The sequence below is a fragment of the Rhinolophus sinicus genome, chromosome X (assembly GCF_036562045.2).
Source record: "Rhinolophus sinicus isolate RSC01 chromosome X, ASM3656204v1, whole genome shotgun sequence".
Lineage (NCBI taxonomy): Eukaryota > Metazoa > Chordata > Mammalia > Chiroptera > Rhinolophidae > Rhinolophus > Rhinolophus sinicus.
Window position 1 is genome coordinate 110861646 of NC_133768.1, and position 18444 is coordinate 110880089.

Sequence of the window (18444 nt, forward strand, 5' to 3'; positions counted from 1 at the left end):
ATTGCCTTCTGGCCATTCGGCTGTCCTGGCCCTGACAGGCTCTTGTCTGTCTGTCATGCAGAGCCTGAAGCCAACTTGAGCCTTGGCGGGGGTGGGGGGCATTGCAGCGCCTCCAGCCATTCTCCTAAGGTGGTGAGCCTAGCTTTTCTAGCTGCTGAGACAGCAGCCCTGCCCCGATCTGAGCTGTCTGGGGGGAGGTCAGTGGTGCCCCGGCCATCTATGTGTCTGTGTCTTCTGTGTGCCTATGGGCTCTTGGGCCTGCCACTGCTCCCTGACTAGTAGAGCAGGTCCCTGCAGTTGGAGTCTTAGAGTTCCAGAACTTCCATGGAGCTCCCGGCTGTTCCGACTATGTGTCTGTGTAGACACTGGCCAGTCAGGTGTCTGCTTTACACACGAGGAAATGGGGCCCAGAGAGAAGGGACTTACCCAAGGTCACCTAGTGAGGGTGTGGGCCAGCTGGGGCCCAAGGCTCCATCCCCTGACTGCCTAGTGCAGTCCATGTACCCTCCATACAGCCAATCATTTGTCCATGAGATCTTGACTTTGTCACTCCAAATTCACCATGCTGCTCAACAATGCTGAACCAGTTGGTTACTTGCACTCACCTTTTAACAGTGTCTGTTATTTTTTATTCAAAATACCTGCTTGGAAAACAGAAACAAAGCCTCCCCCTACCACCATGCTGTATGTGCACCCTAAGCCAAGAGAAACATTCTCTAGGCAGTTGGCCCTAGATGGATTTCTGGATTTTGCAAACCACAGAATTGCTCCCCAGACTTCAGAAGCCAGCACGACTTTGTACATTGTTAAGAGAAGGCATTTCTAACCTGCTACCTGCTCTCACCATTATTCCATACTAACATATGAACGCAACACACGGGTAGGATGTCATTCCACAATAAAAGAGAGTCCCTGAAACCCAGAAAATTGAGCTTTTCGAAGCGCTCATGACGCCATCTATTTCACATTTAAAACATGAGAAGCTTCAGCAGAGACTGGGCTTTCAGGGATGGGGGTTGGGTGACAATTTTGCAGTATTTTGACTGATACCATCGTCCCATCAGGACACTATATGGAGAGGCCAAATCAGAGGCAGGAAAGGCATCTTTCCCTTCCCTCATCACCTTTGGTGCAGTAAGAGTCCCCTGTTGAGACAGACCTTTCTCCATAGTTTTAGAAACATCCGCCCAATCTAGAGAGGAGACACCCCCTAAAGAGACAGCGACATATAATGGCATGCGTCATCTTCCTTCGGTGCGTTGAGGCACACTCAGCACTGTGCCAGCCCCCCCCCCCGTGGGTGCTCAGTATGCCTTACTCACAGGTCTCAGTCCTTGCTGTGAAGTCCCCCTGCTCACAAGTAGGGTATGCTGGTAAGAGGGGGTCTCAGCGGCCCAGTACATGACAATAAGTCTTTTCTGCACCACATCCAAAGGTTGAAATGACGGCCATATTCATTTTGGTTGGGGTAGAGGGAGTCTGAGCACTGAAGCTGCCTTCTTCCCAGAAGCCTGGCCCCGTGTCAGACACCCCTCTGAACCTGGTGGCCACCTTGTAGCCACTACAGGGCTTGGGGGTGGGGCAGGGCTCCTTGCCTTGGGCCCAAAGCAGGTAACCAGTGTGCCCTAGGCTCCAGAAATGCATACTTGCTTTGCTGCTCACATCATCCAATGAACTACAGAGCACTTTCCAGAAATCAGACCTATCTTCTAAGGCCAAAGATTCTACCCCCACACATTGAGGGCATTCCCAAAGAGGTGGCCAAAAGAGTGTCACACCAGGCTGGCCTCCCAGAATCTAGGCATGTGGTCTCACAATGGTGGGACATTCACTGTGGCCACTGAGCTGTGCTTCCTTGGGACCCAACGCCTGGGGCTGATCCACCCCCAGGCCCCCAGGCCCGTCCATGGTAGAGTCAGGAAATCCAAAAACACTGTGAATTTACCCACATGGTTCTCATTTCCCAAAGACCCATTTCCCTTTTGACTCCTAGGAAACTTAAAGGGTGGGGGACAAAGCAAAAGTCATATCTGCTCCCCCAGAGCCCAGGCTCTCTGCTCTCCCTTCTGCCATGCCTGTGCCCCCTCCCTCTCTTTTTAAATCCATTCTTCCACTGAGGTGTTCTCTGGGTGCCCCTTGATCACTGGGATGAGCCGCATAAGGAGAGTGATGGCCACACCTCCCAGCGAGGCAGGACAGGCTGGCAGCATGTGGTACAGTGTAAATGAAGCATAGGCCCAGGGAAGGGTCCCTGTGCCCATGCAGTGCCATCAAGGAGCCCTACCACAGGGAGCCTCATTTCTAATAGGAGCATGTCATATCCCTCAGGTGTGTTGGGGCGGAAAAAAAGGTTGAGAGCCACTGACCTAGGATAACAAAGTATTGCCAGATACAGGTATTTGTTGACGAGTGGCTTGCCATGAGCATACAATGAATGCAAATGACTCTAAATGTTTGCAGTGTGCCTGGTTGTTAACCGCCTGCCCTGAGTGCTAACCATTTGCTCGCAAACCCTCTCTTGGTGGATGACACGGAGGCCAGCCTGGGCCATGGCCACGGCCCTGTCAGAAGCACCGTCAGCTCCCAGGGAGCGGGGCGATCTAGATGAGGCTTTGCTAACAAGATGTGTGCTAAGTGTGGCCCCTGTCTTTGCCCAGCCCCACCCCCGTGCGGTAGCCGAGACAACAGTGCAAGCCAAACTTTATCTCATTTTCTCTCCCACAGATGGAGGTAGTGAGTACCTTCAAGAGAAGCGGTTCATTTCAGGGTGCCATGCGCCGGCGGTCTTCGGTCCTCAGCCAGCTCCATGACGTAACCAATCTTTCTGCCCCTACTCACGTAATTCTCTCTGCTGCCAATCCCACCAGTGCCGCTGGGAGTGAGTCTTGAGTCCCCTTTTCTCTCATAAATGGCATCTCTGGGGGAGAAAAAGCCTCCCCAACTCTTCCTTCTCTTTTTTCCAGTCTTGCATCCTCCGCTCACCGTGGCTTTTCCGTTCTTTCTTTATGGCCCTGTCCAGTCCTTCCCGCCCAGATGGTGTGTCTCTCCAAAGCCATATTCTCTTATGAAATGTACTGAATCCATGGCACTGCTGGACCTTCTGTCCTTTTCTTTGTTTGGTTTTGCTTTTCTTTTCCTTTCTTTCCTTTTTTTTTTTTTTTTTTTTTTTTTTTGGTTTTCATTTAGTGCTCCTTCTGTCATTGGTTTTCTTTTCTTGAACTTGTCTGCATTTGCCAATGGTTCTTCATGAACTTGGGCTGCTTCTGGTGGTGTCTAGTGTCAGGGCGGGGCATCAGTTGGTGTTTGGTGGGGCAGTGAAAGGGAGGCACGTGGACTCAGGGCCATTTTCGAGGGCTGGAGGGGAAGGCTAGTGCCTTTTCAGCATCATTTGCAGCGGGAGAATCCAGCCCACCTACTTGGGAAGTAAGTGACTGCATCCAGAACTGTCCTTGAGGCGGTTTCCAAAGGCAGTAGAGCTGATGTGAGCTTCAGGAGGCCGCTGTCACGTGTCCCCAGGTGGGCTCGGTGTTGGGCAGCTGCTCCTGCTCAGGTGCTACCTGCCCCATAGGCCCTTGACCCGAGCCACTGGGCCTTAGAGGTGTCCGAGGTGTCTCGCGAGCTGGAGCGCTACTCACACCCCGAGCCTGCACTCTGCTACATTTCCATTTGTTCCCAAAGCACCTTCGCTCTTTCCAAACAGGCCTTGGCATTGGAAGGTCTTAACCCAATCTCGTCCACCCTCTCTCCTCCTTTCTCCGAGAAGCTGGGAGAAATCAATTCCCTTCTGTATATTCCCATGAAAAGTTCCTGCCATGTTGGCCACATTTTAAAGAGAACCCAGGGGCTGTCCTAAAGAGGTAGAAACTTGCATAATTGCTCACATCTTTTCACAAAGACAAAAGGCAAGACACTAGACCATGAAATCCACCAGCCCAGGGAACGGTGTAGGCCTCCTGCTCTCACCCAGGGCAACCTGCTTCTGGTAACAAACTCGAGATTTCAAGAACCAAACAGTAAACCTTCGAGTATGAGCCCAGAGCCCCTGCCGGGATGGTTCGATGCTACTACCTCTTTCCTTTCCTTCCAGTGAGACCCGGCAGCTCTCACCTCCGTGAACACATCACTTCCCCCACAGACGGGAGTCGTTAATAACGGTGTTTCCCCTACCAGACCCTGGGACTTTCTTTTGCTTGATTTCTTCTCTTTTCCTTTCTTCTTTTGTCTTGTCTTGTCCTTTTTGCTTTTCTTTTCTTTTTTTTTTTTTTTAGGAACTGGTGAGAGGTCCCCGGTGGGGGGCATCCCTCCTCTTGCTTAAGCTGTCATTTCAGGCCACTCTGCCCTTTAAGGAAGGGATGTGACCTGCACCGGTCCCCGCCGAGCCACCTTTTCCCTTTCGGAAACAGCACACACACACCTTCTCCAAAGCACATGCCACACACACCTCCATCTCCCTGCATACTCACTGGGCCACCTGCCCAGGTCACAACTATTGGCCGACACATGTCACAGGTGGGCTGGAAAGCTCTAGCCTTGCCACCACTCCACCAGAGAGGTCTATAGGATGCTTAGCCACAGTCAGTTAGGGACAGAAATGGTGCACAGCCTCCCAGGTGCACCTCCGCCAGGGTCCAGCTGGGCAGCAGTACCTTCCTTCCTGGGAACAAAGGGACAAGAGGGGCTGTGGGTCTGCGTGAGAGGCACACCTGCTCCTGTCGCTCCCTCCTGGACTTCCTCCACGTGTTCCTTTGCCATTTCTCTCTGCACTTCCTATCTGTCCATCTGCCTGTCTATTGACTTGAGAAGAAGGCTGCCTACACAAACCCCACTCCAGATACCCCTCAGGCCTTCTCCATAACTCTGGTCTTGTTCCACTCCAGGGCCAACCCAGGCATGCCCTCTGTTCTCCTGGTTAGGTGTGCTGGCTCTTGGCTCCCTCCGAATTCCTCGCCTTTCTCCCTGGGGGCAGCTTCTCTCTCTCCTCTCTTCCTCAGCTCCTAGAATCTTCCTTCCTTCAGCAGCCATCTGCTCCCCACTTTCCCCACCTTCCCACTTCCAGCAGTGCCACCCCTCCCACTGGTCATGAGCCACTCCAGGGGGTCCTAACTAGTGCCTGGCCAGAAGAAGGGCCGCTGTCCCTTCCACATCACAGGCTGCTGGGCGAGGAGCAGGTGGCAGGGCCCGGGTGATAACTGAGCACCTTCTGTCTGAGGAGGGCACTGGTATGACAGCAAGGGGGGCCCAATGTCCTGACTCACAAGGGCCAGCCTAAAAGGCTCATCCCAGTTGAGTGGCAGCACCTCAGAAGGAACTCCTCTGTGGAAAAAAATGCTGGTTGGAGGATTGGGCAACACCGGGGGACATACCTGCTTCTGGAAGCCACCAACCAAACTGCTTGCTGCCATCATCATCATGGCAGATTGGTTTGGAACTCTGAATTGGCCCCCATTCCAAGCTGCGAGGGCCCCAAGAAATCACCAAGCCCAGCACCCTCATCAGGGGAAGGCCTAACAGAGTGGGAGGCTAGTGGGCTAACTCCAGGCTCTCACTTTCTCTTGGAACTTGCCAGAAGGAAGGCAGAAATCCGGCCATGACAGAGCTCCCACCCCAGCTGAGAGGCAGTATTGTAAGAGGTACAGTGGTCACAGGTCACAAGGTTTCCTAAGGAAAATCCCAGCTCTTACGGGAACATTCCTGTCCTCCTCGCCCACCTCTCAACCATTCTTCCCCTTATCCCACATGCTGGGGCAAGTCCTTCCAGCACACCAGGGCCACCGGGCAAAGGTCAATTCCAGTGAGAACCTCAGGCTCTCAGACGGAAGGCCCAGTGCAGGGTATGGACAGGAGCCTGAGGGCCAGAGTAATAGGTGACCTCGCTCACCAGGGCAGGCCCCAGCTTGTAGCACCAATGCCGGAAGTGTTCATAGAATGTCCTCGGAGCCAGAGGGAGAAGAGCAGCCCCTGGGGGAGTGACCAGGGGGAGCAAGAGAGGCCGTGATTTCACATCCACGCCTGCCCACTCTCTGTAGCCGACACCCCCCCCCCCAGGCATCCCCCCCCCACATGCATCTTTGCCACTTCGGGATTCAGGAGTACCAACACGGTCCCCACTCCCTCGGTCGCACACAATGACCTCCTAGCTGAAGGATGACCTCGAGTGCCTCCTCCTCACTCACTCAGCCATTTCTCCCCCCTGCCTGGCCTGGTGGCCACTCCCCGTCACGGCCATTTCATTCTCAATCCAGGGTGTAGTGCCTTCCCTTTCATGGTCGCCACCTCATTTCATGGGACCATAGCCATGGCCTTGAGGCCAGCCAGCCCATTGGAGTAGCTCAGGAAAGAGCATTCTTTAATAACCATTTTCGGTCTTTGCGAAACCAAGGGGGTGCAAAATCCTATCCCCTCTTCATATGTGAGTTGCCCCCATCCCTCCCCCAATCACACTCCCCGGCTGGGCCAGAGATGAGCAGCCTCCAGATTTGAGTGGAGACACACAGACACATCCCAGCCCTTCCTTAGCCACACATCCAAAGCCTTTCCCCGCCAGCTTGCCCTGATGGCCCTCCCATTCCAACAGGCAGCTGAGCCCAGCCCGACCCTTCCTGCGGCAACACTGGGCCTCTATACTCGAACGTTTACTGTAACAGTGGTTCACGAGAGGGCTCTGACCCAGCCCGCCAAAAGGGGCAGTGGCCAGCGGTGAGTTTGGTCAGATGTGGCCAGAAGGGCTCCCTCAGGCTGTTTGGTTCTGATTAACCGTGCAAGAATCAGATCATGGCAGTTGCTTTACTTCAATTGGCATTTGCAACATGAAAAACTTCTGTCCAACTTGGCACAGCCAGGCCAGATGAGCCCCTACGATTTCCTTAGACACATCCTTCTGGAGACCAGTGGGGGTAGGGCAGGGGACATCCTCATCCCTCACTCCCAAGGTTGCAACTCCCATCCTTAAGGCACTTCCATGGAGGAAGGAGCCCTGTAAAGTGAAAGCAGCCTTGTTTGCTCCTTTCTCAGGAAATTCATTGATTTAGAGCCCAGTTGCCCACTTGGGTTTCTGGGAATAGTGTACTTCCATTTTTTTCTCGACTATTTCATATTGTGCACACCGTGTCCACACTAGGAACAGTTATCAGCCCTGGCCTGGCTGAGCCTTCCTGCAACCACGGGCCCTACCACAGGGAAGGGCCGTCCAGGCAATTTCTACAGCACATGGCAGTTCAGCCTAGGGCAGAACCTAGAACCCTTGCTCCAAACCCTCACCAGTAGACTCTTGCAGGCCAACGCCCAGGGCTGGGAGCCAGGGCCCAGGGTGCTCAGGAGACTTATTTAAGGCCTTGCAGCTGGACACAGCCAGAAGGAGAGGCAAGGCCGACACCCTGAAAAGCCTGGGACTCGTCGTGCCTTGGTCAGCTCAGTGCGACGTCCTGTTGACGTCGGCAGCATGAGTCTGGGCTCTCCCGCTCCTGGGCACGCATGCCTGTACACAGGATAGGAGGCAATCTGCACAAAACTCACCAGCCATTAGCGTTTTGGCTTGCCAACATACACAAAGCTGTATCTTTAATTTGGTTTGGGTTCAATCCCTCAGTGAAAGGGCCAGCTCTGAAGTTTGCATTTTCACATTTCCTAATCCCATGGTGAGGAAAGGGAGCCTTCCCCTTCCTGCCCCTTGGATTGTGGGTACGTCATCCCTCACGTCTTGTGTCGCTTTCGAGTCGTGATTCACCTTCATGCCTATGGGAGGGTTTGGCATTTGGGAACCCCAAAGTTCCTGGTACACAGTTCCCATGGCTCTCCCTGGCTGCTGTGTCTAGAATGTGCTCTAAATGCAAAGCCTGGATGCCAGGGGAGGTGACAGGTCCCTTCCTCTCACAGAAGGTTCTGGATTAGTGGTTGGTACAGAGACAGGCATGTTCGTCAAGTGGTGGGATGGGGGCACTTTCAGGGAGCAGCAGAAGGGCAGGGCAGGAATCGGACAGAAGAATTCTGAGCTCTGTGAGCCTCAGAGACGGGTGGAGGGTGGACAGCATGACGAACCCCAGAGCCTGCTCGTCCCACAGTACAGGGGGAGAAAGACCAGAAAGGGTCAGGTACAGTTTCTGTTGTACTATCGTCCTCCTTATTCAGGAGCCTTTGCCTTTTTTTTTCTCTTCTTTTCTTTCCATCCCCTTTTTGCATTCCTTTACTGGGGTGGGTGTTCCCTCGGTCCTTGGCTTGCCTCCCTGCTTTCACACCCCTTCTCCACCCTCACTACCACCTGCATTGCAAACTCAAGTGATTAAAGGTCAAAAGCAAAGCGGGGCACATCCATTTTCAGCCGTGACCTTCACCCCCCTCTGCTTGAGCCCTAACCATCCAGCAGTAGCAGGGTCACATGGCAGAGTCTGACACAAGCATCCTTTTGCTTCAGCTTGGTGTGCCTGGGGTGGTCCTGTGAGTCTGGAGCGTCACCTCCCTGTCCCCACTCATGGAGTTACGGTTGATGTGAAGGCAGGCCAGGGCTTCCATGAAGAGACAGGAGGCAGGCAGCAAACACGAGCAGAGAAGCAAGCTTGCACTGAGGGCAGATGGTCACCAGCCTCTGAAAAGAAAGCGGAGCAAGAGAAATGTTAAGGAGTACTATTTTGGATAAAGGTTGTCCGGACAGCCTCTCCGAGGCTGGGTATGTGAGCTGAGTTCCAAATAAGGAGAAAAGGCCAGCATGGGCCGATCTGATGGAAGCACGGCGGAGGCAGGGGAACGGGCAGGTGTAGTGGCCCCAGGGGACACTCAGGCTAGCTGGTGAGAGCCAGGTGGGTGGAGAGACGCTGCTGGTCAGGTGAAGCCATCCTAGCAGACACATGCCAGGCCGTGTGGACCCACTTCTTTCAGCACTGAGCCCCTGTTGGGTGCTGGGGACATCAGGGGCCTTATATTCCGGTGAGAGGAGACAGAGGAGAGGACAATGTGATGCGTGGGGTGTTTGAAGGTGAACCATGTTGAGGAGAAAATGAAGCAGAAGAGGTGCAGGGATGCTGAGGGAGACGGGCGGTTTGCGACTATAAACAGAGAAGGCAGTGAGGGGGAGATAATCTGAGGCTCCCTGGGGAAGAGGAAACCACCAGTGCAAAGGCCCTGAGGCAGCAGTGTGCCTGGTGTGCTTGGGGAGGAGCCAGGAGGCCTAGAGAGCAAAGGAGGAAGAGGAAGAGATGGCCCGAGGCAGGCCCCAGCAGGACTTTGGGTTTTCTTTCCACAGAGATGCAGCTCTTAAAAGGTTTGGACTCGTGGAGGGTGTGGCGTGCTCTGGCTTCTGTTTGCAAGGATTGCTCAGACGGCCACACTGGGAATAGACTGTAGAGGTCACGGGCAGCATCTGGGACACCAGGGAGGAAGCGTGGGAGGAGGGCAGTGAAGTGGAAGAGGCAGGAGGAGCCCCGAGTCTGGAGCTAGAGATGGGGGACTGGTTAGCAGAGAGCTGCTAGTATTAAGGCCACAGCAGATAGGAGCACCTGGGAAATGCATGGATGGAGATGAAAAAGAGAAAAGGTCCAAAGAGGAGCCCTGGGGCCCTTGGATGGGAGAGGATAGGGAGAAGGAGGAGGACCTGGAGACCCGCGTCTGGCCAGAAAGGAGTGTGGTGTGGGGAGCACTGAGTACCCCGCAGGGAGGTCCCTGGGGAATGGGGGCAGGAGAAAACAGGGCAAAATAAAAGGGAAGCCGTGAATACCAACGACGCTCTTCAGGCTGTCGCCAGCAGCTAGAGGGAACTTTGGCATCAAGAGAGGGTCTCTTTCAAGATTGAGCAAATGAGTAACCTAGACAGGAGAGAGGGAGATGGCTGGGATGACGTCCTGAGTGGGTGTGGGGCCAGGATGGGCATCCAGGCAGTGAAGGAGGAAGCAGCGGCATGGGAGGACATTGGGCCTCACTCAGGGTAGACGGGAAGCTACAGAAAGCCCCCCAGCCCCAGCCTGACCTGCTCCTCCTTGGCCATCACCCTAGGAGTCATGTTTACTTAAGGGTGTTTTTCATGTCTCTTTTAAATTATCCCGCTGGAATGTCTGGCGTCCCCACCAGCAAGGTTGGGGAGGGCAGGGCCTGACTCAATAGTCAGAGAGAAGGGACCCCAGGGATGTCTGCCACATAAGGAGCTGGTAGAAAGATCGAGGGTCTCTCTGCCCGCAGGGTCTGTGGGTCCCAAGGGGCCTCCACGGCCTCCCAGCAGACACAACAGCAGCAGTGGAGCGGGGAAGGGTTCCACAGCACACACTCTTGCATGACCATGGGGTCAGGGGCTGAGGCGCCTCTGAGGTTCGGCTGGAGCCCTGTGCTGGGATGGGAAGACTGGGTGAGGACCAGCGTTGGCAGGAGCACGGCTGAGGGGGTTTCTTGGCCTTCTTCTATGGCCCATTAGCCATCCGAGGGGAGATGAAGAAGCAGCAGGGGCGTAAGCCTAGCATGCCAGGAAGGGTGGGCCCTGGCTGCAGACACAGATGGAAGTGGCACAGAGGGTGTATATGGTACCAAGGCAGTCTGTGGACTGTAGGCGGCACTGCCAGCCTGAGGGTGGTGAGGTCCCTTTAGGGTGGTGGTGGTAGAGGTGGAGAGGTGGCCTGAGGAGCCCGCCCTGGGCCTCTGGGACCATCTCAGGCCAGGAGAGGAGCCTGAGGAGGCAGTAAGGGCTGTGTGTTGGGGAAGGGTGTTGGTTCTACCCAGCCTTGGTCATGCTTTGGCTGGGACACACTAAAGTCCACCATGGGGACGTCCCTGGGCTGTGTGCAACCTTGGGCCTCCAGGGAGGGTGTCTCTTAGAAATGTTTGCTGCTTCTCACTGAGGTAGTGCCCTTCAGCATTGAGTGCCTGAAAACACCCCATCATAAGACCAAAGCCAAGCCCTTTGTTAATAGCCCAAGATCTGAATGCAGGGAAATGGAACCTGGAGGAACGCTGACTCACTGTCAGCTGTAAGAGACTCTCAGGATGGCGCAAGCCCAAATGAAAACCCCGACCAGCGGAATGTTTGAGCAAGCGGCCCCGGCATCTCCTGTTGGTGATTGAGCAATTGCTCTGTGCCAGATTCTGTCGATAGGTAGCAAATAAGCAGACAATCCCTCCCTGGAAGTCAGTGAGAAGACCGACATTAAAGTGAGTCTTTGATTGCACCTGGCAGGAGCACCCGGAAGCAACCTTCCAAGGCAGAGCTGCAGAAACTGGGGAGAGGACTGACTGCCCTTTTTGGACAAAGACTTTGGAATTCAGCCAGGTGCAGGGAAACCATGAGGATGGGTTTGAGCAGGGGCCTGACCTGATCACGAGACCCAGGTCCAAGTGAGGGGACCAACTCAGCCAGGAGAAGGGGTGTAGCCAGAGTCACTGGATCATTGCTGACAAAAGCACCACAAAGGCCCCCATGGTCAAGGGCAGCAACAGGGTACTTACTCTCATTTCTGTGACTTCAGGGGTATAGCCAACAACTGGAATAGGTATTCTCCCACCACTCCGTTCCCACAGAGATATCCTGGTGGCTCCCCAATTCTGGCAGCAGGAAAAGCCCAAATAACGGAGCCATACCTGCAATGGCTACAGAAAGTGCATTCTGTTTGTTTTCATTAAAAATGGCACACCGTTCTCCATTGTTGTATTACCCCTGTCTCCTAAGCCAGTCTGGGGGAATTAAAGTCCTGAGTGCAAATAGTTGGCCATCTGCAATCTGGAAAATGTGGCTTCACCAAATTCAGAGAAAATCCTAACTGTATTTAAGATATGGAGGTAGAAAATTCCAATTTGATGGTGCTCTTTGGCTCACTTTTTTGCACTTGAAAGGCTGTGAAGTTCGCCTGGTTTAAACTGACCTAAGAGCACTAAGTTTGGCTGAGCAGTGCCTGGGGTCCAGACGCTGCAGAGTTGAAATGGACTCATTGTCAACAGTGTGATTCATGGTGTAAATTAGGGGGCAAACCCACGTAAGAAGGGCTTTGCAGGCCAGATCTCTGTCCCAAGTACACAGCTCTGCCCCTGGATCTTCAAGACAGCCATAGACAATGCAGAAATGAAGGGGCATAGCTATGTGCTGATAAAACTTTATTTACAAAACCTGGCTGAGGGCCAGAGTTAGCCCTTGGGCCACAGTTTGCCACCACCTTGTCTAAATCAAGAAAACCAAATCCTAGAGCCTGGGACCTGGAATGACTTTGGAACTCTGTGGTGTCCACCCACTCACATAGGGAGGGGCTTGCTTCCCCATCTCAGCATGAGGCCAACTGGCTCCAGTGGGACCCAGCCAAGGCCTTCCTATTGACTCTGGCTTCTAGAAGCAAGAGGCAGTCCAGGCTGGGGGGGCCAGGGAGTGAGCAAAAGGAGGCAGCAACTCTGGCTTAGAAGCCCAATGAGACTTCAGCACACGCGTAAGTGAAGGTGGAGCAGGCAGTGGAGGGAGGGATCACAGAGACTGAGGGGCTAATTCCGGGAGCAGGGTCTCGCAGGAGGTGCAGGGGTCAGAGGGCTGCCATGGCTGGGGAGGAGGGCTTTGTGGGAAGCTCTTCCCTGTGGGGAGTTATGCTGATCTGAGGTTTACAGATGCTAGTGGGGTGGCCATGGAACAAGGTGTAGAAAAGCCTGATGGAGGGACTGAAAGAAGTTGTCTGGTTTGGAGAGTGAAGAGGAGGAGGGGAGCACAGCATGGAAAGGCAGGAGGGGCAGGTAGCACCAGATTACAAAGGGCCTCTGGTAGTAGGAGACACACCGATGGAAGGGTCTTTGGAGGGGAATAACGACCCAATCAGATGCACCCAGCTGGGAGCCAGGGGGTGTAAAGCGACATGAGGAACCATTGCAGTGGATCAGGGCATATGATCAGAACAGGCTTGGTGGGTGCCGATAAAAAGTGGGGCCAGGAGAAGTTTCCAGAAAGAGGGGCAGTCAGCGGTGTTGAGAGCCCTGAGAGATCAAATAAGATGGAAACACATAAATGGCTGCTGGACTTAGCAGGGAGACTGACGGCCAGATGGGTGTGGGCATAGTGGGTGCTGGCTGTGGCTAGGAGAGCCGGGGGAGCAGAGGAGAGTTCCCTAGAGAAGCCAGGGAGGGAGGCCCAGTCATGAAAGGTTGGCAGTGTACCCATACTAGGCTGGGTACTTTCTCTTACCAAAGTTCTTCAGACTTGCTGGTAAGAGAAAATAGAGAGCCCACCCTCCAGCATTCTCCCTTTTTCAAATCATCTTTGTGTTCTAACAAATTGGAATTGAGATGTGGCCGAGAGCCCAGGGACCACCTAAGCCAGTCTTCCCAGAGTGCTCTCTTGAGTTCCAGAACATCTGCCCAGGTCAGCCTAGAGCAAACCACTACCACTTGTTCTACATATGGATGAGTTGACAAGACTGAGACCCAAAGCTGAAAACCCTTCGCACAGCCAGGCAGAGCCACCCCAACTGTTCCATTCCAATGGATGATCATTTGCCATGCAAGTGACCCCTGCCATTGATGTGGGTGGAACTTGCCAGCACCAGTCTGCCATTGATTGTCTCCTTTCTTTCTTCTTTCCTTCCTTCCTTCCTTCCTTCCTTGCTCCCTCCCTGCTCCCACCTCGGGCCTGTGTCCCTCCACCTCCCGCTCCAGATCCGGGTAGTGAAAGCATTCCGTAGCTCACTCTATGAAGGCCTGGAGAAACCAGAATCCAAGACCTCCATCCATAACTTCATGGCAACGCCCGACTTTCTGATCAATGACTACACCCACAACATCCCGCTCATAGATGACACGGACGTGGATGAGAACGAGGAGCGCCTGCGGGCTCCCCCACCCCCATCCCCCAACCAGAACAACAATGCCATAGACAGCGGCGTCTACCTGACCACGCACGGCACCAAGTCAGCTACCTCGTCAGTGTTTTCTTCCAGACCTGGGAGTCCAATCCACAGCATGGAGACGTCCCTCTAAGCAGAACTGCTCTTGGCACACGCACCCCTGCACACACGCGCACAGGACAGCAAGGAGGGCACGGCCAAGGCGCTTGAAGACATTGCTCGCAGGGCACTTGCAAGAAGCCAATCCATTCAAGGCTTCTGACCTGGGACGGAGGAGATGGAAGAGAAGGAGGAGGAGGGAGGAAAAACTAGAGAGCAAGAAGAGCTGTGTTCCCCCCATTTTTTCTATCGAAGCTTTTTTTTAATGAACACTACAATGCTACCAGACATTTGTCATTTGGGCTGCGCTGTGGGGCAGGGGGCTGGTTTCAGTTTATTGGGAGCTTTGTCGCACCCACGGAAGAGCAATTGGATCCACAGATTCATACAAAAAGAAAATAGGCAAGCACTGCTTTGCAGGGCTGGGAAGCACGCCCCCTGCCCAGACAGCCCACCCGCGGGAGCCACCTGCAAATGTACCCACACCGCCAAGCACCCCATCCCCAGGACACGTGCAGTCTCTGTGTGTGTGCGTGTGTGCGTGCGTATAGACATATACGTACATATATGACCAGATGCATATTTAAAGAATAAGGAACTATTTATCGGCATGATATTTCCATTCCTCTTATCAGGTGTTTTCATTTTGAAATTTTATTATTTATTGTGGCAGGTTTTTTTCTTTCAGGGAACGAGACTACAAGAATATCTTTTTGGTTGCTTGCCCTCTCCACACCCCACCCCACCCCCGCTGCTCCTTTTCCCTTCCCTCTGTCCTCCGTCCTCCTGGCACAGGTCCTGGCAATGTCACCATTGAGATTCCCAAGTAGAAATTCAGGGGAGTGGAGGGCAAGGTCGAAGTGGAAGCAGTTACAATCGAAACATTTGCACTTTGAGACCCCTGCCTATAGAGGAAAAAAATCCCTTTCGATGGAATTTCTTATTTAAAAGGAAAATACCAAAGTACTGATGAGAATGAGCCCCTCCAGTAGGTAGAAGCGAGAGTTTTGCTTTCAGTTTCCTTTGGTTTCAACGTCAATTCCAAATGCTGAATTCTGGCTGGTGGGCTTTCTTTGCTCATGCCCCAACTTCAAGAGCATGAAGCTCCACCCCCTGCCATGTCTGACCCCATGGGAGGACCCAGAATGGAGGGGTGGAGGGAGAAGAGTCAGACAGAAAGCAGTAGAGGAAGAGGTACCATCAAAACCCAAGAGGAGCTGATGCGGCCGCAGTACAGACCCCAGCCCCCTGGGCGCCTCCAACTGGACTCCCCCTCTTTGCCGAGAAGTTGTTGCTGAGATACCCATAAAGTAACTGGGAAAAGTTCTCAGTCAGCACCCGCCAAAGCACTCTTCCCACCCCAGTCTTCTCGTTCAAGGACAACTATGACCTGCAACAGCATGGGTTTGTGTCTGCAGCCACCTACGGCACCATCAGGGAAAACAGATGCTGAGGCAAAGCCCCTGGGAGCGATGCTCATGGCTGTTGCTCTAATTGCTCCTGTGGCTCTTTCTCATGAGTCTGGAAAGCTGAGGAGGTCAGCTTCACCACATCGGGTGAACACCTGGTCTGCAGGTGGGGAGAGCTGGGCCTGGGCTCCCCAGATGGTTCCCTCGGGAGCCTCTCCTTGCAGTGTGGGCACCCAGTGTGCCAAGCCTCAGTTTCCCTTGAATGCACCCTCGCCAGGGAGGAAAATGCAGAAAAAGCCGGGGTTCTTTTACCATCTGAATTCATCTGTCTCAAGTCTTACAGGGAGGCGGTTGGGATCCAACTACCCCTCGTCCATGTGCCTGTCTCTGGGGCTGAGCCACTGGGCGGGGGCAGCTGGGCGCTGAGGGACATAGGGTCAGAATGGAAACTGCATATGCAAATGGGCATGCTCAGCAGTTGAGCAGCAGCTGGACTGAAAGCAAGGCTGATCTGCCCATCACGCACTTGTCTTACCTCCACCTGCATCTGTGAGCATCCACGCTGGCAGCCAAAACATGCTCCACGCTTAACATGAGTGCCACGTCACCCCTGAGCAGGAGTAGTCAAATCTCGGGCAAAGGAATTTCGGTTAGAAAAGGAAATCCCACTTAAAATGCCAGCTACAGATAACTTAAAGCCATCCCTTTTTTCCAAAGGGCACATTGAGAATGTTATCCATTTGTAAATTGTTCCCTATGTCCTTGTTTAAATAGCCACAACAAAAAGGGCAACTCAATTTGTTGAGGGTCTGTCTGTTCCTAAACAAGAAATAAAATTGGAAATGTTTAAATTGAAGAAGACAAGCTGCATAATGCTACACTCATGGGCTTCTTTTCATTCTCTGTTGTAGACATTGATAGAACCAATGGTCCATATATATTAAAAAAAAAAAAAGAAAACCCTCGCTGCTGCTGTACAAAGTTGCCTACTGTACGTGTCGATTGTTTAGTCTCTAGGTTGCCTTTCCGCAAGGTGTGGGGTTCAGAAAAGGGGTGCCGTGACCTCGGATCGTTGCTCTGGTTTCTGTAGTCTTCAGGCCGAGGGACCTGTCTCATCAGGGAGCCCCTCTCTATAAAGCATTATATTATATGGAATGGCTTGGTCAACTGTGTTCAGTCTTTAAATATGTCTTACATTTTTATCTGCCTGTTATAAAGATGAACAAAAATATCTTAATGAGGAAGACCACAGATGCATAATAATTTAAAGTCTGTAGTTAAATTTCCTAATTTAAAGAATAGGCCAAAATTTCTGTGTATAAAAAAAAAATGAAAGGCTCCTACAATCCTGGTCTGGGTAATGTGTGTCATTTATTATTTGACGAATTCTCATCTGGAATGAAAGAGAGGTATCTTCATCTGCTTTGCCCAGCTGGGTCACTCCTTGGGAGTAGCAGTTTCCCTGAGCGTGCAGCCAGCCGCCTTTCCAAACTTTATGGAAAGAGGAAAGTGCTCGCCTGCCCTTTGGGGTCAGAGGCATTCCTGGAGGAGGTTTGCATGGTGGTCCTCTGTCTTGACGTGGAAGGGCCTGGGTACCTGGTGTGTCCTCTGAGAAGGGTGAGGGGGACCCAAGACGATGGCAACAATTCAATGCCAACACACCAACCCAAATGCCAGATCCCTGGCACACATGCAGACTCCCTCTTTTTTTTAATTGTGGTAAACTATACATAGCATAGAATTTACCATCGGAACCATTTTTAAGTGTCCAGTTCAGCGGCATTAAGTTCAGATCATTCACACTGTTGTGCGACCATCCCCTGTCCATCCGCAGAACTTTTCGTCTTCCCAGACTGAAATCTGTCCCCATTCGACACTAGCTCTGCATCTGCCAACCCCAGCCCCTGGCACCAACCACCCTACTTTCTGTCTCTATAAGTGTGACGCCTCCAGGGACCTCATGTAAGTGGAATCACACAGTATCTGTCCTTTTGTGACTGGCTTACTTCACTCAGCATAATGTCCCCAAGGTTCATCCGTGTTGAAAGATGTATCAGAATTTCCTTCCCTTTTTATTCCATGGCACGGCTAGACCTCATTTTGTTTATCTGTTCATCGGTCGATGGGCACCTGGGTTGCTTCCGCCTCTTGGCGACCGTGAGTAATGCTGCTGCGAACATGAGTGTGCACGTATCTGTTTGAGTCCCTGCCTTCCATTCCTGTGGGTCCACACCCAGAAGTGGAATTGCTGGGTCATATGCTAACGCTATGTTTATTTTTTTGAGGAACTGCCAAACTGTTTCCCACAGCAGCTGCACCATTTTATATCCCCCACCCCCACCCTGAGCAGTGCACAAGGGTTCCAATCAGAGATGTTCTCTTTCACCCAAAGCCATGCAAAGAAAAACCCACTATTTCACTCATTCACTTGCTCCATGGGCTACTCCCCCATTCATTCCTTCATTCACCAGGTGTCTTTGAACACCTGTGCACAGGGACATCTGTGCTGTGGTCCGCCCCCTCTGCTCCACCAGCATAGCCACAAAGGCAGCTGTGGCCCCAAAATTGTAAATGACTACTGCAGCAATGACGCCAAGACTCCGCATCTCGTTTCGTTGTATTTCTATTTCTCCACTCCACACATCACCCTTATAGACTTGGCAGTGCCAGAGGACGCATTTTCCAGGGGAGGTGCCAAGAAAGGAGAAAAATGGCTTCTCAGTTCCCTCCGTACCACTGCAGTCTATACTTCTAAAAAAGGCCAAAAGACAAATAGCTGAAAACAGCAGACAAATAACAAAGAGCACTTGCTTCTTCATTGATGTGCGAGTCCACCTTGAACCGTAAGGTTAAGGAAGCCTCGATTGGGCAAAATGCCATACCAAGATAGCCTCATGGAGAGATGCTGTGCTCCCCCAAAAGAATCATTCATGTTTGTCTGTGGATTCTCTTTTCCACTGACTCATACTCAAATATAACATGGTTTCCCATGGGAAAGAATTGGTACTTAGCCAAATGGCTCAGAGCAAGGGAACTACAACACCCATCCCTCCACTAAGCTGACACCATCTTCACCACTCAGAGTAAGAGTGCATGCCAGGAGTCTGGGGAAGGTCCATAGAGGAGTTTTGGGGGGCTGCTATAACAAAGCTCCACAA

General features: G+C 52.7%; 1 protein-coding gene across 11 annotated transcripts in view; it reads left to right on the top strand.

The window, feature by feature from the left end:
* The window catches only part of ATP2B3 (ATPase plasma membrane Ca2+ transporting 3), a 69073-nt gene extending 52436 nt beyond the window's left edge, over nt 1-16637 (top strand). For 4 of the 11 annotated variants that reach the window (XM_074323931.1, XM_074323930.1, XM_074323933.1 and 1 more), the window contains 2 exons: nt 2725-2811; nt 13591-16637. In XM_074323931.1, the coding sequence (XP_074180032.1) occupies nt 2725-2811; nt 13591-13911 (408 nt within the window). In that variant the 3' untranslated portion in view covers nt 13912-16637. Of the gene's footprint in view, nt 1-2328; nt 2391-2724; nt 2879-13590 lie in introns of those variants that run through there. The other 7 variants (XM_074323936.1, XM_074323934.1, XM_074323935.1 and 4 more) reach the window with 3 other exon arrangements.
* The last annotated feature ends 1807 nt before the right edge of the window (nt 16638-18444 follow it).